The sequence below is a fragment of the Lagopus muta genome, chromosome 14 (genome assembly GCF_023343835.1).
Source record: "Lagopus muta isolate bLagMut1 chromosome 14, bLagMut1 primary, whole genome shotgun sequence".
Lineage (NCBI taxonomy): Eukaryota > Metazoa > Chordata > Aves > Galliformes > Phasianidae > Lagopus > Lagopus muta.
This window is the reverse complement of record NC_064446.1, coordinates 8555648-8578148: the sequence shown is the minus strand read 5'-3', so window position 1 is coordinate 8578148 and position 22501 is coordinate 8555648. Positions and strand designations below refer to the sequence as shown.

General features: G+C 51.3%; 2 protein-coding genes across 4 annotated transcripts in view; both read right to left on the bottom strand.

Annotated features, from left to right (window-relative positions):
* SH3PXD2B (SH3 and PX domains 2B) overlaps nt 1–15725 on the bottom strand; it is a 66031-nt gene extending 50306 nt beyond the window's left edge. For both annotated transcript variants that reach the window (XM_048961121.1, XM_048961122.1), the window contains exons 1-2: nt 15555–15725; nt 4240–4320 (exon numbers count right to left, since the gene is read on the bottom strand). In XM_048961121.1, the coding sequence (XP_048817078.1) occupies nt 4240–4320; nt 15555–15626 (153 nt within the window). In that variant the 5' untranslated portion in view covers nt 15627–15725. The remainder of the gene's footprint in view (nt 1–4239; nt 4321–15554) is intronic.
* A 3885-nt stretch (nt 15726–19610) lies between these two features.
* Nucleotides 19611–22501, bottom strand: part of STK10 (serine/threonine kinase 10) — a 43223-nt gene continuing 40332 nt past the window's right edge. For both annotated transcript variants that reach the window (XM_048961118.1, XM_048961119.1), the window contains 2 exons: nt 22328–22441; nt 19611–22219 (listed from right to left, as the gene is read on the bottom strand). In XM_048961118.1, the coding sequence (XP_048817075.1) occupies nt 22079–22219; nt 22328–22441 (255 nt within the window). In that variant the 3' untranslated portion in view covers nt 19611–22078. The remainder of the gene's footprint in view (nt 22220–22327; nt 22442–22501) is intronic.

Below are 22501 nucleotides of genomic sequence, written 5' to 3'. Positions count from 1 at the left end.
GGGAGGGTACCCTGTACAGTTTGATGTGTAAGGGCTTGCTGCAACATGCCAAAGGAGAAGCTTCTGCCTTGGTGGTGAGATAGCAGGCCATGGTGTGAATAGCAAAGCCTGCTGGAAGGGAAGGTTTGGTACCCACTTCCTAATGCGCTGGATCCACTCGCAAGTGCAGGAACATCCATTCTGTTGTCCAACATGCAAAAGGCAACAGGGCTGAAGGGACTCAGGGAGCACGAGCAGCTGCTGGTGAGAGCATGACTGGTGTTGAAAGGTTGAGTTTGGACATAAGGGCACATCATGAGTGTAGCAAGACAAGGTGGCTCTTGGTCACATGAGGACCTGAAATGACTACCACCTGCGGCTGATGAGCTCATAATTACAAAATAGCGGAAAAAGTGTTTCTTTCTTTGGGTTTCCACAGAAAACACAAAATGCAAGCCACCAAAGCTAACCAGTACAGTCAGTCCAGACAACGGTTTCAAGAGGATCCTTTCCAAAGGTTTGCTAAATGCCTCCAGGGCAATGCATCCGATGTGACCCATTGGGGTCCCACGGTCACAGCCTGCTCCTTGCTCATGGGCAGTGCTGGGAGCACCTCTGTGGCACAACAGAACTTCACATTCGATCATTGTCTACCAGAGACAGCACATCAAGGATTCAATTACCAGTTTCCATGCCAGCCAAAGTTTCCAACGTACCTGCCAGGCTCAATTAGCGTCCAGAACACAACTGGCATTCTTGAAAGCAACAATCTCATTGCTTTATTTCTTAGGAACAGCATTCATCTGCTCCCAATAGCTCACATCTGGCATATCATGCATTTCAAAAGAGCCTTGATCCTGTCCGAAGGAAAGAACTCCTTCAGCCAAGAGACCCATGAGTAACTGAGGTTAGCATCCGAAGTTACAAATTTACTGCAATCACACAGTTACCTGAGGTTTGAAATTCCAGAATTATAAATTCACGTAGGGTTATCTGTTTTGGTTTTGTTTTCATCCCTAAAACATTGTTGTTACATAAATTGCTGTGTGATGCATAACATTTATGGAGAAAACAAGGAGGAGACAGGGTAGGAACCCAGAGATCCACAGAGAGCAGAAAAATGCTGGAGCATTAACTGAATGCCTTGGTTTCCTCCTGCAATTAATAGTAAATAGGAGGAGGGAGGTATTACTCAGTTTAAACATTCCCAATTTCACTGCCTGGCACTGCCCAAGGCCATGGCGTGACTCATTACACTAATTAACCAGCAAGGTATTTATTGTTGAGATATTAACCTATTTATTTTATTACTGCATTTGCTTCTTTACTTTATTCTGCAACCTTACACACAGCTAATACTGAACTTCCATGGCTTTCCATCATCACAGAACTGGCCATCCTCGTAAGAGCCACAAGGGACACGTTGTGCAGGGCTCAGCATCTGGGGACATTTCTGTTTGCTGTCCCAAACACAACAGGGGCCTTTTACCCTCATCTCACAAAGCAGAAGGACACAGAACAGTGCCACTGGTTGCAGTGGGAGCAGGACAGCCAGCAAGGCTGTCAGTAGTAAGCATGCATGTGTTTTACTTGGCCCAGCTCCTAAAACAATTGTTTGGCCACAATGGAAGGTGACAAATGATTCAGCAGCAAGCCCACCAGGGAAATACCAGGAGAAAATCCCCAAGCACTCATGGAACGGTGCTGGGGCTGCTCTGAAACACCAGCATCCCATCCAGCCCCCTCGCAGGTCCCACTGTCCTCATTTTGACACCCAAGAACATCTCCTCCCCATCCCTGCTTGGATGACAAGAGGCTCACTATCTGTGACAGGGTGCACCAACATTCACCCAATGCAGCCAGAGCTGCTACTGGAGAAAACAACAACACAAACCTTTGCTTGGCTTCTGGTTGGAGCCTGGAAAGTGCAGCCAAGATCACTGGGAACACAGCTATTGAATTAAGAAATCTCTCTACCCAGATTTCTCAGAGCTGTGACTATGAGTAAGCCTGGACAGCCCCAAAGACAGATTTTTGATGCAGGGATCAGCTGGGACTCTAGTTTCCAGTTGTTCCTCCAGTGCACCAAGATCATCAGGATTGGACACTGCAAAACTCTTCCCTTCTTTCTATGTTTTCAGAGGCAACCAAACCCTTTTAGCCAATTACTTCTTTTGCGTTGCTGTTTTTCCTTTTTTAATCTAATAACCAGCAGCATGAATAATTTCCAGCATGGAAAATTTCTGCCCAAAGAGCTAAAATTGGCATAGAATCATAAAACAGTCATTCAATAAAGGCCTCCAGCAACTGCAGCAGTCACTGCTACCAAGCCTACCTAGAGCAATTTTTTTTCCACTGCGCTAAGAGGATCTGTTTCACTTCTCTCCTTTCAATCCAATTTCCACTGTACTGTACCACAAGTTTAAAGTAAGTACACCAGGAAGCATGTGTGATAACAGGGAAGGAAGGGAAAAACCACAATTTCATTCATTCTTCCAACAAAGCCAGAAAGGAGTGGTTACTTTTTTTTTTTTTTTTTTTTTTTTTGCAAGAAAATGCTGAGGCAGCAGGGAAGGGGAAGGTTTGGCTTGAACTTTCCCAAATGTACCACACTATATATGAAGCATTTCTTCCTCTAGAGCTGCCTCAGGGCACACCGTGCAACACCTGGGTAAGAGCACAGCTAGAGGCAGGCACTGCTTTGGCAGACACAAACCCCAACATTCTGTCCCTCTTGCAACAGAGGACATCCTGAGTTTGGCTACCACCTTAGGGCACCAGCAAAGAAGATGAGATCCTGAAGACAAGGAAGAGCTGAGTTCCATTTCCTTCCAGCCCTGGCCACTGCCCAACAGCTGTTCTCTGTTTATTTATTTTCACATTTCCTTGGTTACTCCAGCAGCTGCTCACAGCTTAACCCTTCCCTGCACCAGTGGTAACCCACAGCACTGCCCACCTTGCCTTGGTGTGACATAACTTGTGAACCAACAGCACGGGCACAGAAGGGTGACTGGGGCTCTCACTATGGACATCCCTATGACCATGCTCATGGCTCTGTAAGAGCCTTGCTGCACAGGAGCAGGGCACTGTGCATGGGAGCAGTCATCTCACAGAAACCCACCCGCACTTCCAAGCCTAAAAAAGGCTTTCCAAGCTGACCTGAAGCCATCTGACCAGCAGAACCTACTAAAGCCATTCACATTCCTCGGGGCTTGCTTTGCGAGGCAGGCCCAGATGTGCTGTTATTTTAGCAGCCTGTTTGTGTCAGGATGCATTCAAACCCCATCAGTTTAAAGAGAGGTATCCACTTTCCCAGGCAAGCACAGCAACCACTGAAATAAAGCACAGAGATGTATGCAGCTTCACACACGCAGGAAGCTGAAGGGTGCCCAGCTTCCCTCCCAGTCCCACACGAGAGGGATGTGCCAGTGAGCTCTCTGGCAGGTCCATAGATCACTTTGTGCATTTTCCTTTTGCATCTGTACAGAGCCTGTTCCAGCAGCTCAGTTTATGTTTTGGCTCATAAAGCTCAGACAGACCCCTTGGCTCATCTCCACAGTACAAGGAGGAGGTGGAGAACACCCATTGCTTGCTCACCCAGAGCACCGGCTCAGATTTTTTGCAATCCAGTGTCCCAGATTGCCTTTCCAGCCTCCATTCCTTCCCCACCTTCCTCCCAGCTCCCCACTCAACTCCACACCAGGAGGTAATTGCTAAAGTAGCTGCCACCTGCTGCACTCTGGGCTGGCAGTGAATCCACTGAGTGCTGGTTAAAGGGAGCTTCCCATCATCTGCTCCCTAAAATGCTGGGAACCAGTGATTCTCAGCAGCAGCTCCATTTTGGTGTGCTAGCACTTGGGAAAGGCACAGAATTAGCTCCACAGGAATGGATGAGCTGTAACACCACCTCCCCAAACAAACAAACAAAAACCCCACCACCACTTGCATTGATTTCAGCTGGAGAAACTCAAACACCCTATGACCCCTTACGCACTTTCAGCTCAGGGAGAGATTAACTTTAACACACAAAATCCCCACACTGCACTGCAAATGGCACTGAGTGCAGGTTTTGAGGTTGCTTTGTTCTTGCTTTCCCAAGGATGTCCAAAGCTGTGCTTAAATTCCCTCAAATCTAAACATTTCCCGGTAGATTACAAAAGGAATGCTTACCTCTAGTACAAAGCAAACCACGCTCCTCCATTTACCAGGTCTTTCAACCCTCTGAAGTCAAAAAAACACAAGAACTGGAGAAACGCTTACCTGTAGGTCGAAGAACTTGCTGTACCGTCGGTAGATGACTTCTGTGGACCCATTGGACCACGTGACTTTGATAATGTACACCTGTAAGGAACAAAGGAGGAAATCAGATGCAAGTGACAGAATAACCCACGACGCTCCAACGGCTGCAAAATGGCTGAGCATCAACCAGGGAGTGCATGGGAGCACTTAAAGTAGTTACAGCAACACTAGGAAATAAGCTTAAATTACTAAACTCCACTGCTGCGGCTTAGCTGACTGCAAGATGCTTATTCCAAGCTGGAAATTAAGACAGCTCCCTTCCCCCAAGCTACAGGTACATAACAAATTCTGCATCCCAGAAAGAGACTTGTGAGGAGAACTTGAGCCTACACAGTTCAAAACTCCATCTGGTTTTCCATAAACAGCTTTGCTGTCACCTTGAGGTTCTGTTTTCTGAAGCCTGCTGGGGTGCAAATTACCCTCCTGTTACACGAAATGCTATACAACTAATCCTCACAATCCTCAGTTATTCACAGACCATGCAATCAGGCTTTCACTGGTGATCAATGAGAGGGGAGAGAAAGAAGAAAACACCCCAGTTGTACTATTCTTCCATGAAAGATAACAAGTAAATAACAGAATTGGGCAATTATTTAACGTCCTTGCCTGTTATTGGCAGAAACCAGAGATGACCCTTGGTGAGATGCCAACATAACTCTCAAGTGTTGCAAACCTAAGCCTTCACTAATTGATAACAGATTGAGTAAGCAGAACAAGGGCACGTTCATTTCTTCTTTCTACTCTCATGTCTCACTTAGTTCCAAAGAAATTCCAAAGAAATATCAACTCAGTGACACAGGAATAAACCATTTAGAAGCCCAGGCGAAGGGACCAGGCAGGAACTTCAGACTAATACAACCAAGAGTGAAGGCTCATAGAAGGGTGACGTTTCAGTGCCTAAAACACAATCTCTTAAGAGTTTCAAAACACTTCCCACAGAGATGCGTGTTTTTCTCAATGCTGGAATGTGACCAACATCCCAGTCCAATAGCCAACCTCAAATACCAGAAGGCCTGCATAGACACCACAACACTGAACACTTAGAGCTAATCAAACCTACTTGAATGCCAAACTAAAACTCCACTAGAAATCTCTTCTCATATCTCTTCTCTTCTGATGCAGCACAAGCTACCTAGGTGAGGGGACTCCCAAGGAACCACAAACTTCCTGGTGGAATCAATTCCAAACTAAGACAGAGAAGGAAGCAGTGATATGAAGCAAGTACTTACTAATGAAATTAATAACTTCATAACATTCATGACTTCATACCATCAGCAAACCGAGCGTTAATTTCTTGCTAAGCATCATCCAAGCTGCCTTTACCCTTTACTCCAGGACTTGCCAGCAGGCCAGCATGAGCTCATTTTGGTTGGAAGCTCAGCTGATATCCCAGGTTCCTTACCAGTCTGCAGCACTCCACAGGGTTATATCACCACTGGCTGCCTGCCTGGAGAACGCCTTCCACTGGGGCAGAGGGAAGAGCCAACTTTTCTTCATTGTTTATTCCTAGCCTGCCTTTATTTGGAGTCAACAGTTTATTAGACTGGGATTTTAATCAGGATGTGGATTTGCTCAAGCTAAAATGAATTCAATGCTCAGAAGAGTAATAAAGCCCTGAGATTTGTGGGCACACTGAGCTTTATTACACCCTTGTAATGGAGAGAAGGGGCACTTCTCCCAGCTGATGAGCTCGTTCCTATTTTGCTGGAATGCAGATCTCCCTGGGGTCTGGATAATGGTTTCTTGCTCATCCCATTTAAACAGCTGAGAGGTCCCTAGGGATATCTCCTCATCTATGGAGAAGAGAAGAGATGAAGAAACCCGCAGAAAAGGGAACTCCTCAACATCCATAAAAGCACTGCCTTTGCAAAGCTGACTTCCTCTTTCCTTCCGACTATCCCTTGTCCTTAACCCCAACAGCCCCCTCCCACCTGCTGGCTAAAGATGCCACAGATCTTTGACAATTCTCATCTGTGATGCTCTGAGGGCAATACAAAAAAAAAAAAAAAAAAAAAAAAAAAAAACACCAGACAAAGCTCAGGTGTTCCTTAATTAGCAAGAAAATTGCAAATTTCAAAAGGGATGAATGGTGCAGTTGGCCACTCCACCAAGCCTTTTACAAGGATGAGCGGTTTAGAGCTCCCACAGACACCCATGCATTCCTTCCTCAGGTGCTTCCTTCAGTGATACAGACCAAGTGGAAAGCATGGTGCTCAGGCTGCTCTTCCCCTCCTGGCCTAGCGCTACACCTTGTCCTCTGTGCCAGGCACAACGCCTGCCCGGGCAGCAGCAGCCCCAAACTCCATTTTATCCTTGCAATCACAGGTGTGGCACTGAGCAGCTCGCTCCCTAAAAGGCTGCCCCAAGGACAGGCTTTTTCCAGGCCCAGCTGTGCAGCTGAGGGCACATGGAAACTGTTATTTCATGGCTTTTCTGCAGCTCCGCTCCGCTGGCAGGGAGGCCCTGCTCCACGGAGGGGTGGGAGAGCCCAGCAGATGGTGGGCAGCCAGGCCTAGGAGGGGGCCGCAACCCCAGCGCTTGGGTTGGGCTGTGGCCAAAACCAACAGGCAATGCTATCTAAATATTTACAGGCCTGCCCGGGCCAGCGGTGGTTTCTGCATGGTGGAGGGGATCTAGCTGACTCTGTGAAACCTGGGAACCAACAGCTGCCCTCTGACAGGAAAGGAAACCTCACTCTGCTCCACCCTGAGAGCCCCCATCCCTTGCCACGCTCCAACTCACAGACATGTTATGGAACCAGGCTGGATGGCTGAGGGTACGGGGCTGCACTTTGGGACAGGCAGAAATCACTGGGACTGAAACCTCCCACTGAACTGCAGCCACAGGTCATGCGAGCGGCGCTGGAATTCCTGCCCCTGCTTCAGAAATTGCTGAAATGCAATTGACAGCATTTGTCCGACTGCAGCATGGCACAGAGGAAGGGTGTGGAGTTTTCAGGGTCACTCACACACCATATTCTGCAAAACTTAAGCATGAGGCCACCCCCACAAACCTGAACTTTAGGCTTCAACAGGAGCACTTGGATGGGCAACTCCATCACAGCCACATCCACCACCAAAGTAAGGAAACAAGCCCGCTATACCTGCACAGGGCCTCCCATGGGTGGAAGGGAGACCAGGGACAGCCTCAGAGATGCAGGTGGGTCTTGTTTAGCACCGGAAGAGAGAAGCACTTCATGTTAACACAAAGCACACCATCTGCTCCCATCCCTTGGAGGGATGGCGTGGAACAAAACCTTCAGAGAATGGAAACCAACAGATGTAGAAAGCTGAACTCCGACAGACATCACGGTGCTTTGGCTCTCCAGACTTCCTGCAGAGCACTACGTTACAAGTAATTGGCCGTATGTCAACTATTTAAAAATTACCGATCAAGGAGTTTACCATCAGGAACCCAATCTTCTCAGATTCTTCTTGGTTGTGTTTGAAATTGAGCACCTTAAATGGGAATTATAAAGGTGGAAAAATGATACTTCAGCTCTCCCAGACTATCCTGCTTGGTCCCCACCGCCTCTCCCCCCGCTCCAGTGTTCCTTGAGATACAACTCAGAGGGAGACCGAGCCAGTGGAAAGTGGGACTGAAATCCTTCATAAGGGAACTGTCAGAAGTGGCAGGTTGCTAAAAGCAATGCAAATGGCACCTGGCCAACCGTAACAGAGCTGTCAACAAAAGCTGCTCGTCAGCCATCATGGCAGCAAGGGCTCTGGCAACTGTAGGGGAAATGTGCTGGCAGCTGGCGAATGCTTCCCTGGCTCTGTGAGGGAGATCCATCCTTCCTATGGAGCAGACTGTGGTGGGATGTCCCTCCTGGGAAGGGCAGCCAGCAGGGCCAGCATGACAGGGCTCTCCCTAACTCATAAAGAGCCTCAGTGCTGCAGATAGCAGTGGTTTCTGGTGAGTTTCATAGCAAGAAGTGCCTGAGCACTCTGAAGCCTTCTCAGGCCCTCAGTTTCACACCTTTCCAAGAGGCAAGCTATCCCAAGCAGGGCTACAGAGAGCGGGTGGTTCGAGAGGCTGACTTGAAGCAACGGGATTAAGAACAGATACAAAAAACAAATACACAAAAATAGTTCCCTGTTCTTGAAACGCTAGGCCGTGTGACCTCCTAGAATAATCATTTCTGAACTCCCTATGTAAACACACTAAGGACACGCACAGAGCACAACACAACCAGGAATCAGCCTGGACCGCTTAAGTTCGTGGAAAAGCCTGAGAGCAGCTGCAGGAAAGCCCAGGGCTGCAGTCTACCTCCTCCCACAGCTTCCCCAAGGAGACCTAAAGAATGTCCTGGCTGTGGGGGCACATGGAAAGGCCCAAAAAAACGGCTTTGAGGGGCAGCATCATGCCAGCTCCACTACATGCTCCATGGCTCTCTGATGTCCATGCCAGCCAGAGGCACATGAACAGCAGCAAGCTGGAAAGACACTTCCACGGGCTCTGGGACACCCAGCTCTGTGCACCCATCACTAGTGGGCATCAGCATCTGTCCACAGAGCTCCAAGGGCACAGCCAGACATAACAGCCTCCAGCAGACAGAGCTGTCTGCAGAGCCCTTTTAAATGGGTTTGAGCCTGTGTGGTCTTGGGCCCAGAGAGACTACATACAATAAACCTCTCTGTGGAAGACTCCACAGATTTCAAGCGTCTTTCGCCAGCAGAGGGGAAAAAGGATCAGTCTCTTTATTCCACCCGCCCTCTCCCACACCCCAAGACGTAGGGAAACAATGGGGAGCCAAGAGCCCGGCTGCAAGGAGAAATTCAAAGGGGCTGTGAAACCAAAGCATTGGAGGGAATGAACCATAACAAAGAGTTTAATAGAGAAAAGGGAGTGGGAAATTGTAAAAGGAAAAGAGAAAAAAAAAAAAAAAAAAAAAAAAAAAAAGGGAGAGGGAGGTGGCTGGAAACAAAGAAAGTTGTTGGCGAGGAGCTGCTGTGCTTGGCCCTTCTCCATCAGCCTTCCCCACAGCAGGAGTGCAGGGCTGCCGAGGGGAGCAAAGGCTGCTGTGCCCCGGATACCAGAGATGGGAGCAGGAGGAACCCCAGCCACAGTTCCATCCTTGGAGACCACGTCAGCCCTGCTCTGCAGACAGGGGCAGCTGGGAGAAGGGCCCTGCTGGCTTAGATGGCACTGGGAGCAGCACAGAGAAGCAATAGCTGTGGGACATCCCAGATGCCACCATGGTTTCTCTATTTTGCCAAGGAGAAAGGAAGCAGCAGAAAAGCAGAGCACATGGAAGAAGTGTGTAATGTCACAGACAGCATGAGGACAGGAATATCCCCACCGTCACAGCAAATATTCAAAGCCCACACACCCAGGTTCTGCCATATTATAGACCAACCACATCCCCTAGCTCTGAGTCACCCCTTCCACTCTACCCTTCTCAACAACAACACCAGCTTGTCCTGCCCCGCTGTCGCACAGATCACCTGGGCACAATGCTGTGCACAGCTGCATGGCCATGCAGGACACAGGGACCCCAATGACAATGCACCAACCCCTGCTCAGTTATGGCACTGGCTCCCATCACAAAGCGTGCACGTCAGCTTGTTTGCTTTGAGTCACATTGAAGGTCAAACATATGGATGCACTTGTTTCCTATTTCCCACTGCTACGTGAAAAAGCCAGAAAACAGATATGTCCTCCAAAGCAAAGCTGTGAGGAATCAAGTCACAGACCTCCAAGCAGGACTGTGATGGCCCTAAGGCTGGGGCTCACTGCAGGGACTGCACATCAGCTTTCCACCATCTGCACTGGCCTTGGCAGACACTTGCCAGGCAGGATTTGGCCCTTCCTCTGAACTGTGACATTCAAGGTTTTCTCCAGCCTTAAGTAACATGAATTGGAGGAAAATAAAGGACTTTGCATTTGACTGTTTGGTTTCATTTGCAAAGGCTGAGCTCCCTGAAGCCTCAACTCTCTCGAGAAGTGAGGGGTGGGAAGGACTGATCAGCTCTTCAAAACTGTGCAACAGAGCAACCGCAGGTGCAAGGATGGGTCCAAATCTCTCCCCATCCACAGCTCCAAACATGCTGCCCTTGGCCTGCCACAAGCAGGAGAGCATAATCCAGCTGACAGAGAACAGGAGGAGATACAGCAGCAAAACAACACCAAAGATGCAGAGCCCTCAAACTCTCGGGGCCACAGCCAGATGCTCAGAGACCCTTCAAAGAGACTCCAGCATTCTGGGTTCAGCCTTGCTTCATTACAGCCTATTTTCATGTTTCCAGCTTAGCTAATAGCCACTGCGTGGATTTCACTCCATTTGTTTTACCCTCCCGCCTCTCCAGTTCCCCACAGGACATTCCAGCCATGCCAGCAGTACGGTTGCCCTCCGCAGAGAGCATCACACTGGGGAGAGTCATCCCCCAGTCTCTTTACAATCCAAGCAACCAGTATGATTCACAAGAGAGAAAAATACAGCAGCCACACACAGTGCAGTGGGGCCAGGTCCCCTCGGAGCTCTGTTCCAATGACCAACTCAGCACTGAGTGGCTGTGACACAAGCCCACGGGATGCAAGTTTTCCAGAAGACATCTTCTGCTCTATACGTATAAAGCACAGAGGAACAACTGACTGTAGATCACCAGCTCTCTTCCTCTCGCAAGCTGAGCATTCTTCTCCAAAACTCAATAAACAATTCCAGACAAGCAATGGGGTTGGCTGTGCAATAAATTAAACCTCAGCCTCCTAACTGCAGGGCACAGGAGCAGAGAAGATACCCACTATCACTTTCCAATTTCCCAATTAAAATTATAACGCTGATTTTTTTAATGTGGTTTTAGTCAAACTTGCTTTTAAGATGCCTATCAACTCTACAATCTAGACACCAAATTCCAACACCATTAATTACTTTGACAAGGCACCTGCAGATCCCGATGAGGTGGTTAAACACACGTGGAACCACCTTGTTTCAAGTTTGCCATCTCATTAACTGAGCTTGCAACATCAACGTTTCACAGAATCACAGAATCACCCGGGTTGGAAGGGACCTCAAGGATGATGTAGTTCCAACCCCCCTGCCTAGCAGGGCCACCAAACATACACATTCAGATCAGGTTGCCCAGGACCCCGTCCAACCTGGCCTTGAACACGTCCAAGGACGGGGCATCCACAACCTCCCTGGGCAGCCCGTTCCAGGGCCTAACCACTCTCCTAGTAAAGAACTTCCCCCTAACATCCAACCTAAATCTTCCCTCCTTCAACTTGGATCCATGTTTGCTGCACACTTGGTTGAAATTTCCCTTTTTCAAAGTGATTTACGTGTGCACTCAGGTTGGGAAAGGAAGACCTGCAAAAGCATAGCCCAATAAAGCCAGCAAAAACATGCAGCCTGCTGCTCTTTCTTTCCCAACCAATGTGTATGCAATTTTGTTTTGTGCTGGGGAGCAGACACTTAGAATCAAATGAGTTAAGGAGGTATTCTTGGTGAACAGCACTGGAAACAGAATGCAATTCAATTGCATGGTTATTAACACATGGCACAAAACATGCAAAATGTGGCTGTATTAAGAAGAAAGCTCCTGAAGCTTCCAAGAAAACAGACCTAGATTCAGTAAGCAGAAGCCACATTTTGGGGACTTCTACTAGAGAATAACAAACACAAAGCTATAAAAAGATCCCACATGGAGTCCTTTAAAGGAAAATTTAGTCTGGTTTTGTTTTGGGTCTTTTCTGTATAAACATTCATTTATCAGAATTTGAGACTTGGCCAGCCAATAGACGTGACAGTCAGTGGACCCTGTCACCCAGAATGAATGTTTTTAAACTTTGCTTTTAGAGTTTGCCTTCTCAAACGAATGCACTGCAGTACTGACCTAGAGCTCTCGCTGCCAGTGTTCCTGAGCACCAGAGTACCGAGACATGAGCTGTAATCACTGCAACTGTGACTGCAGGGAAATGTCACCACATCCGCCCGCTGCCTGACAGAAGGGGGCCCCTTTGCTCTAAGCAATCTGAACAAGCTGTGGATGGTCCTGCAAGTTGCAGGGGAGCTGGACTAGATGACCCTTAAAGATCCTTTCCAACTCTAAGGATTCTATGATTCATTCACTCCAATAATGGGCTCTGATGGTTGCTCAGTTCTTCTCTTGACAGAGTTCAGCCTACGATGCACACCTGCTTAGGAGCATTTCTCCAGCTGCCCCCTTCTTCCACTTACAGTCCAATTTAAAAAAACTTAAAGGTGCAAATGGCACAACTGCAATTTAAACACCAGGGTTAGCAGGTCAGGAGGATGAGAAGCCATTTTGCAGCTGGCAGAGCAAACTGGAGGCTCCTACCACTTGGAAGCCTGGCTCTCCTTTCCCTCCCAGCTCTTCTGCTTGCATGACTTGAGCTGGTTTGACAAGAACAGGAGGCAGACGTGTCAGCCTCACACCATGCCAATACCACAGAAGTAACATCCTTCCAGGAGCACAAGACTGGCTGCAGGGGTGAGAGCAGCGAGACAGCAGCACACCAGGCTGGCACTCTCACTCTAGGATTGGGAAGCACACAAAGACACTTTTGAGCACTGTGGAGAAGGCACTGGGCTGTGTTAGGCTCTGCCATTAACCCCGGTGGGCATCCCCATTGCTGCCAAGCACCTTGCTGGGTGCTCACCCAACCAAGCTCCCGCTGCAAGGAAAGGCCCAGCACCAGGGAGTGATGCTCCTCACAGCTCTGTCTCCATCTGAGCCCCATCTCCAGCCCCTCCCAGCCAGAAAAGCAGCCTCAGCCAGCTGGGAACGGGCCACAAAGGGTTAGGAAGGATGGAGATACGGAGGCTCCGTGCAGCCTCTGTCCCTGGAAACTGTTACATGGGGACATCTCTAGTGGGGCTGCAAAACTCGGAGGCGTTTGAGGGTGAAAGGCTGAGATGGGGCTGGAAGCAGAGCTGTGCTTATGGAAGAGCAGCACTGGGAAAATCTGAGAAACTCTGCTGCCCGGTGCCAAAATGGCATGTGATCACTTTTTGAGAAGACACAAATATTCCTAAACCAGCCCCTGCCCCAGCCTGGGGAAACGTGTCCTGCTTCAAATCAGAGCTGTGAAAGCACAAGTTTTTGTCTTGGTTACACAACACTTCTTGTCCCAATTACCAAAGTGATGGGCAAAGCCTGAGCACAGCCAGCCTCTTGCCCCTGCCCCACGGCAGGGATCAACGAGAACTCTGAAACAGCGGTTTGATCTCACTTCTCTGGGAAACTGGAACTCCACAGCTCTCTGCTGCAGCCTCACACAGCCGACACAACAGCACCTTTGTGTGGCAAAGAAAAGCCTGTTGGATGAAGAGCAGAGGCCAGACCGGAGTGTTCCAGGTCAGCTGCAGGTCAGGCAGAGCGGGGGCAATGGAGAGCAGTGGAAGGCTCTTGGAGCCACTGCCTCCAGGGACAGTGCAAAGAATTCGTGCCCAGAAAACAGATTCAAGAGAGCAAAGTCTTAGCACATACACTTGGTGGCCGACTTGGGCTTGCAGATTGTGCAGATTGCCAGCAGATACAGCCTAAAGAGATGACTCAGCCATGATTTGCTGCCCCTCCTCTCTGACTCTTTGCAGGAGGAGGGGAAAGAAAAAAAAAAAGAAAAAAAGAAGGATTTGATTCCATACAATTAACTGGCTTCGTGAGTCTGCCTCATTCTGATCAATCCCCTCCAGCAAAGCGAGTGCTCCATTCACTCTAGCACTGCTTTGGCAGGAGACTACCTGCCCCTCCCTGCCCTCCCCAGGCTCAGCTCGTGCTGGCTCATGCGGCTGCACTTGGGTCCAAGATGAGTACAGGGGAAGGCTGGAGGCAGAGGACTGAGCCGCCAGCAGAGCAGGCAGCAGCTGGCCGAGCACCCTGGCTGCACAGCTGACTGCCACGAGCTCCATGTAAATGCTTTGCTGTCGCCTCCTCATCCCCAGGATCCAGACCTAGAAGCTGTCGCCCAGCCAGCAACATGTCTCTCTTTTCTAAAGTGCTGCCATCCCATTTTCCAGCCTGATGGGATTACCCACACTGTGCCCGGCTGCCCTGCCCAAAGCACATTGCACCCAGAGCTCAGGCTGCACGTCCCAGCAACGGGAACGTGGGTGTGAGGGACAGCAGGAGCCCAAGGGCTGCATGGAGCCCCAGCAAAGTATGGGAAGGCCCAGAAGGGAGAGGGGAGAAGCACCCCTAGGTGACCCCAACACACCCATTACAGGACCTGAGGGCGATGCAACAGCTCTGCCAACACAAACACAACTGCATGCAGCTCATCAAACCGCCTCACATACACGGTGCTCCGGATCTGATGCACTGCCCAGCCAGCATGAGTAACTAACTCTGGGATAGATGCGGAAGGAAGGGGGCACGGCTGGAGCTGGGGCTGACAGAGCGACAGCCAGAGCAGGACAGGAGAAAGGGGTGGCAAAGGGCTGGCAGGCAGCAGCCACACTGCAGAGCCGAGGCGCTCCCCTGGATGCAAGGGGAGTGCTATCAGCTCTCTTTACCCTGTCCTTAATGCTCTCCCCTGACTATTGCTCACTGCTACACACCATTCAAGGGAACCCCAAGAAAGCCCATGGCTGCAGCTGCCCAGCTCCCCTGACATAAGCAGAGGAACGCCGTGTTCCATAACCCAGCAGCGCTGCAAGCACTGTGTGTCACTGGGTCACCCTGCTCTGAAACGAGCAGGGAGAACATTTCAGTCTATGCTTTACAGCTATTGCCAAGATTCCCCCACAAAGTCTCTGTGGATGCCTGGAAGCACACCAAAGTGTAAACAATAATAGTAAATTTAAACAGAAAAAAGAAAAAAAGAAAAAGAAAAAAGAAAAAAAAAAAAAACAAGAAAAAACCTGAACCCTTGGAGAAAGAGGCAAACTCACAGCCGTTCAGAAGATGCCCTGGAGCGTGCAGGAACGCGCTCCCCGCACAGAAGGGGTACAGAGCACAGCTGGGCAGAGGACAGCAGCACCGCCCCGGGCACGGAGGGCAGCAGCCGGGTTCCCCTCACACCGGGGCAGCCAACAGGTCCCACACCCTCCACGCGGCGGATGGATGCGCTTTTCGGCGCTATCCCGGAGCCGACTGCGGGGAGCGGACGCTCCCAACAAATCCACCCTCGTTACCCCGCCCGCAGATCCCGCAGATCGCCCCGGGAGAAGCGGCACAGAGCCGGCAGCGCTGCTACGCCCGCCCAGAGCTCCGGGGGGACCGGCAGCGCCCGGCCTTTGTTTGCCCAGGGCCGGGCCGGGCGCGGCGGAGCTCTCAGAGCCGCGCAGAGCCGCGCGGAGCCGAGCCACTCACATAGTGCTTGTTGGGGATGCGCCGCTTCTGCACGTCCAGCACCTTCACCTCCGCGATGCTCCGCCTGGGCATGCCTCTGCCCTCGCGGCCCGGCGGCCCGGCGGGGAGCGGCGGCGCTGGGGGAGGCTCTGGCGCACGCAGCCCGGACCGGAGCCTGCAGCGCCGCGCCGAGCCCGGCCGAGCCGCCCGCCCGCTGCCGGGGGAGGGAGGCGGCCCCGCACCGCCCCGGCCTATCCCAGCCAGAGGGGCGGCCCCGCCGCCATCCGCTTAAAGGGGCGAGCGGCGCCACCCGGCCCGCGAGTGTACGGCCCGACATCGAGGGGTGTCGTGAGCGGTGAATGCGCGGCGCGGGAAGCCGCCGGGAGGCTCCGTGCGACCAGCCCGGGAAAACAAAAGTTGCGTCGGGCAGCGAGCGGTGCTTTTCCAAACGGCGCGTGCGGAAAAAGCTGTGCGGGGCAGTACGAGCCCTCCGCGCCGTCCTCCTTCTTCACCCTTTCTGCTCTACAGCTCCCCGAAGCGATGCCGGTGTGAGAGCCGGCCCGGCTTCCTGGTGGCACAGCCCCGGCTGCTCGTCCTGCCCGGGGGGTGGTTGTGCCGTGGAGGAGGGTCCCGGCTGATGTGTATTTTCTGGCTTAGGGAACCTGAGGGCGGGCTCCTTGACCGCGCTCGTGTGCCACTACAACTGCTCCCGAGCTGCGCTGGCTTGGGCACTGACAGCAGCATCCCTACAGCATTTCGTAAATAAGTAGAAAACAGAGGTTTTGTTGAGCGTTGGTATGGTCAGATCTCCAGAACTGTCCTGGAAACTCCACACCCTTCAGGGCTGGGGGCTGAGGCACCGCAGCCCTACCCCAGCAGCCCACTCCATCAGGGGAGAAGACAAGACAGCAACCCAGTGCTGCTCCGCAGCTGCTCCACCCATCACCCGCTTCTTCCCAGCAGCGACTCAACGCGTGGCATAACCAACAGCTCTCCTCCCCGATGGGCTTTTAATTACATTACAAAGTTACCCAAGCATCACGCTGGCAGGTCATTAAATTTCATATGAATTTAATTTAATCATAAACAACTCATCTCACTCCTTGGCTGCTCCTTAAACGTAGCTTTCTTGTGCTGCTAACTTTGCTGTTGCTGCCACAGAGAGCCACGGAGATGCAGACAACAGATGTTAACCTGCAGGTGAGGGGAATTCAGTGAGATGTGGAGTTAGAAATGCTACATCTGCTGCTATCCCTTCTGCTTTGGGTGCCGCTTTGCTGTGTTCAGCAATGACTGCAGGATGAGAGGTGTCTGCAGAGAGTGATGGTGCTGGGCATGCTGGTCATCTGCATGCACAGCTGGCCTCCTGCATTCTGCTAATTTGATTTAACGGAGCAAACAGAGTGACCTGACATCCCTCGCACACTGAAAACAACACAGCCAGGCTGATAGCTTTGCTGCTCACTCCATCTGTACATTGACACTGAGGCCATGACCTACACACCTTGGACTCATTGCTATGGACCCTGGGATCACTCTGCACATGCCTGGGAATGTCAGTGAGTGTAAGCAGTGGTGTGAAACCACGCGTACAGTGAGCTGTTTCTGCTGCTTTCAGCATCAGAACAAGTCAGGCCCTTCAGTGCCCTGCATGCTGGCTTACCCCACCTTTCATGCTGGCCATGCAGCTGCTGGTGAGAAGCCGCAAGAGACAACAATCAGCCCTCAGTGGCCCTCAGAAGGAAATCAGCCTGAGCAGCCCGGAGAGACGTGGCCGGAGCTGTGCCTGGAGAGCTTTGCTCTCACCTCCCCATTCTGTGCACAGACTCTTCAGGCATTCCTCTGCTGCTGACTTCAGTTCCTGAATGCTACAACATCTCCATGTGGAGGTGTGTGAGACTGAAAGCAAAAGGGGAATGTGTGAACAAGCTTTCATGGCACCTCAGATCCACCTGCATCCATGAGCACATGGTGCTTTTCTGCCTTTCGACTTCCAGCACCTCTCTGGACTTCTCTGGACATATCCCATAACGAATGCTGCAGTCTGTCATGGCCATTCCTCTACATCGGCTGTAAATCACTCGTAGGAAACAGGCAGTTTGTTATGCACAGAAGGTTTTGCTATCTGTATCTTCCAGTGCAAACCCACTCCAGGCTGCGGATGCTGGCAGAGAGCCATGCAGCCACACAAAATCAATCAGAAGCACTTCAGTATCAGCACTGCTTCCCCGGCACTGCAGCCTGCTCAGAGGGGGCTGAGGTGACCCCATTGCATCAGACCCCAACACACCAACACTGGCTGCAATTCCACTGCATCCAGCACTAGGAATGAGCAGAGGTTACAGACAATCAGGTGGCTCCTGTACTTAATTAACAGCCCTGATGAGAGCAGTAGGAAAGATGGAGCGTGGCTTTGCACGCTGACCTGACCGCATCCCATAGGAGGCATGCAAGGAACTGCAGGGCTGTGATTACAGTTCTGCTGCTCCTCAGTGTGGATCAAGGAAGGGGTGATGGCCCTGGAGGCCCATGCCTGGTGCACATCTCGGGTACGGCCACGGCAGCAGCAGGGCTGTGTTTGCAGTGCTTCTGAGGCTCCCTGATATCGGTGTGCAGGAGCAATCGAGAGGAGTTCAGCGATGAACAATTTGTCCCCAGCTGCCCTAGGAGAAGCTTCAGGTGTTGTTAACTAACTACACAGGAGAGCTCATCATCTGCTGGAGCCGACATTTCAATCCAAGAGGATGAACGACTTCTGAAAATCCAGCCCTCAGCTCAGTGTGCAGAGGGCTTTCCGTGTGCCTGCAGCAGGCTGCTTGGGCCGTTGGGCACAGTGCAAGGGACGGAACGCAAGGAGATCACACTGCCCTGCAGAGAGAACAGCACCACCGCCTCTGCTCGCCTTGTCCATGTAAGAATTGTGTGTAAGCGGACCGCTGGCAATGAAACGCTGCGGCACCGAGGAAAAGCGGAGACGGCCGGAGCTGTGCCGTGGGGCAGGACCCGCCGAGCGGTGCTATCGCGCAGCTCCGGCCGCTCCAGCTGCCACCTGCCGCCCGGCGAGGGGAAGCGCGGCCCGCAGCCCTGCACCGCCCGGGGCACGACCGGCCCGTGGCACAGTGCAGCTCCTTTTTTAGAGATCGCTGTTCCTCTGCAATAGCCCCAGCCCGATGCTTTTTCTCCCCGCAGAGCGCTTCGCCGGCCCCACTGCAGGAGGAGCGCTGCGAAAGCCTTCAGGTAGCTTTTGGGTGGCTCGGAGCCCACTCCGAGTGGTGGAGAGGAGGTAATGAGCAGAGCTGAGAGCGACACGGCTCGAGCAGCACCAGCTGCTTCTAGGGACTGGCAGCTGGATTTTTATGAAGAAAGACAGATTTTTTCACTTTGCTCCGTGCTTCACTGAGGCAGAATGGCAGATGATGACTATGTCTGGAATACACGGTGCTTTCCACCTATTTATAAATAAAAATTGTCACGGTTGAAGCTCCCCTCAGGCGCTGCCGAGGACACGCGGATGAGTTAAATACCCCTGAGATGCACTCAGTGAGGCCACTTCGGACCGGGCTGTCCCAGGGGACAGCGCAGCGCAGCAGATGTAAATGGAGGCAGCTCATTATGCCTTCTCAGCTATTCCATCTCTGACTTGCTGTATCACGGAGCAAGAAGACGTGCAGCCCGGTGCTCTGCAGCCCACGCGGCTCCTGTTAAAGCCAGGCAACCTGAAGAAAAAGGAATTAAACGAGCGATTTGCATTCTTCCTCAGGAGGATGCAATGCTCCTCTCCGCCAAGCAGGGGCAGCCGAGCACTGCTCTCAGCCATCGAGGAGCTGCTGCCGGCGCTGCCAGCGCTCCGGTTCATCGCGCTCACGAACTGCCGAAGTTCGGCCGCGCAGTGCTCCCGTGCCAGAAGAGGCTCTGGGGCTTTCTGACAGCAAAACCCAACCTGCGGCTGCAACGCTGTGCTGGCGCGAGGCACGGCTGAGAGCACGCGGCAGAACAGACGCACGGCCGGGTTTCTCGGTCTGTTACTTTATTAGAAGGCTCTTACCATCGTAGCGATGACTCCAAGATGTTCTCCAAAACATTTTAAAAGTCTTTTTATTCAAAGCCACATTTTAAAAAATGGCCCCACATCCCCTCCCCCAAAAATGTATTTGTGGTTACTTCTCAACAGGAAACAACAAAACAATCTCTTCTTAAAGGGAGGCAAACTAACCTCTCTGTAAACATGACAATCATCAGATGTGCTCCCCTGCCCTCCGCACGGAGAGGGTTTGGTGCCAGAGCACCAATGCACCTGGAAAAGGAGCAGAACAGGCAGGGGACAAAACCATTCCCATCCTCTATTAGCAGAAGCAAAACCATGCTGCTAACTCCAGGCTGTGAATGAGCTGCACTGAAGGAAGGCACAACCGATTTCCCTCAGGGGATCTAACCAGCTCCTTAGAAGCCTCCAGAAAGTCTCCATCCATCCCCACAGCTGCACAGTATTCAGAGAGAACTGACACTCCTGGGTTGGTGCAAGAAGGCGGTCAGAGGGGCTGCAGGCTGCTTCAACTGGACAAAGTATGGTAGCAACACCGCGCTGCAAGACATCCTTCCGCAGGTCACACATACCAAACCAAAAGCCACACACCAGGCACTGATTCCTGCAACAATCACCATCTTACTGAACAGCTCCAGCCTGACCCCAGCGGGACAGGGAACCACTGGGGCTGCTACTGTACATTTCCATTGCAACTAAAAGGCTGAAACAAACACATCGTCCTGGTTCAGGATCAACCTGTGCTCATTCATTTTTGTCCCAAACTGGTTCTGTCATCGTATCTGAAAGGCACAGCCAATCCTTTTGGAGATGGGAGAGGCAGCCTCCCTAAGACAGACTATTTATTGCACGCAGACTGCTTGCAAAGGACCCAGCCCTCACATCTCTAGGCTATGTTTATTAAGACATTAATGATGTAGATTCAGGAGAATCTTGGAATGGCCCAAATTAATGTAATCTTGCTAGTTTGTAGGAAGCATATTATGAACTCTAAATGGGTAGTGAATGCACTCCTCAGATAAAGATGTGGGAAAGACCTGGGGGCTGACTCCTTCAGTTAGGGAGCTGAGAGCATAGCTTGCCACAGACCACCTTGCCCTGAAATGGCAGTACATCTCTGAACTGATACATGCTAATAGTTATTTTTTAGCAGGGACATTTCTTCTTGCACAAAACAATTGTCCAGACATCGAAGAGAAAAACCCACGTGCTACCATATGCCTTTTGATCACTGCCATTGCATTTAGAGGGCCTTGCTCAGTTCCCTTTCCCAGGCTCATGCTCCGAGTCACCAGAGCTCAGCCAAAGCTCAGCCATGCAGTGCTTTGTGGTGATGTGGAACAGCACCCACCTGAGACAACGCCACAGAACAGAGGGTGGAAGGCTGAGCCCACTGCTGCTCTGCCTCTCTGCAGCCTGACGCTAAGCTGAAGGTCAGGAGAATCATCCAAGAGACCATGGCACTTCACAAGGAGATAAAACAGGGTAACAAGCCATTGTGACCTATCTTTGCATCTCCTCTTCTCTTACACCCCTTGTTTCAAGACTCCTTTGCTTCTTCCTGCTACCCTGACTTCAGAGTGGCTGACTTACATGGCCCACACATATATAGCACTTAAAAAAAAACCTCAGGCACATGTGTGACCATAAGAGCTGCTGCATTAACACCCTGTAACCCCTCGCTGCAACACCATGGGACTGAACAACATTACAAACTCCCACGTGCACACACATTCAAGAGACAAAAACCTGCAGGCAGTTGAGAGGTTCAGTGAGGAGCCCCACATTATCAGCTGCAAGTTTGGGGCCCAATAAGGTAATGTTAGCCAGGTGCAGAGAGACCGTGGTGCCTGCAACCACAGCAAATGAAATGACAATGAAAAACTGAAGGTACTCTGACAGGGTGCTCAGCAAGTCCCTTTTCTTCACAGACTGTGGTGGGAACCCCAGTCTCTCTCCTCAAAGGAAATAAATCCAAATCACTGTCTCCTTTGAGACAAAGGGGGCCATGGCAGATACAAATAAATCTAAGGCAAATGTGGGGGGCAACAAGGCCAAGGCTTGCATAAGACACCACAGGGATGCTTTGTCCCAGGCTGGCTGGTTACAGAGGACTGGGAGGAGCAGCTTAACCACTGGCAGTGTGCTCGAGGCCCGGCCTACTGCTCCTGCTCAGGGCTGCTATTCTTCAGTTCCAGCTGATGAGCCCGCTGAGCACCAGGCTCACAGCACAGGCAATGCATTCAGCTAACAGTGCAAGTAAACCACAGAAACTGTCCTCCCCAGTCATGAGCTCTGCTGAGCAGGCCAGACTCTGGAAAAGCCTCCAAAACATCCAGTAGCATCTCCCAGTGAAGGACAAAGGCACATTTCTCATAGGAACAGCACAGGGACAGGCAGGTGCTGTGAGAAGAGGCTGCTGAGAGTCTTCCAAGTCCAAGGTGCCCCACTACAGCCCAGGAGGATGCAGCAAGGCCCAGCTGGTGTCCTGCCAGCCACAGGGTTACGAGCTCTCTGTGGAGCTGAAGGGGATGAACTTGGTGTGTTTGGTTGGGGATGCTGGGGTCTGTTCAACTGCCTCCACACTCAGCTTGAAAAACATCTCCTGCTCACGCTTCTTCTGGTTCAGCTCATCCTCCAGGGCCTGAAGCAAAAGGGAACAAAACACAAGATATATTTGATATAGCACCAGAGCTCTGGACATTGCCCCTTCCAACCATCCCAGCACCTCAATCTGCAGGGAGTGCAATACCTTCTTCCGTGGCCTCAGCTTGTCCCGCCACTCCTTCATGTGCAGGTTGTGATTCTCATCCAGGGACTTAAGTTTCTGTGTTTCGTGTTCAATCAAAAGGTGACACTTTTCATTCTAAACACAGACCACAAAGCAAAACACTCATTAAGGAAGTGGGACTGTAAATCCTGCAGT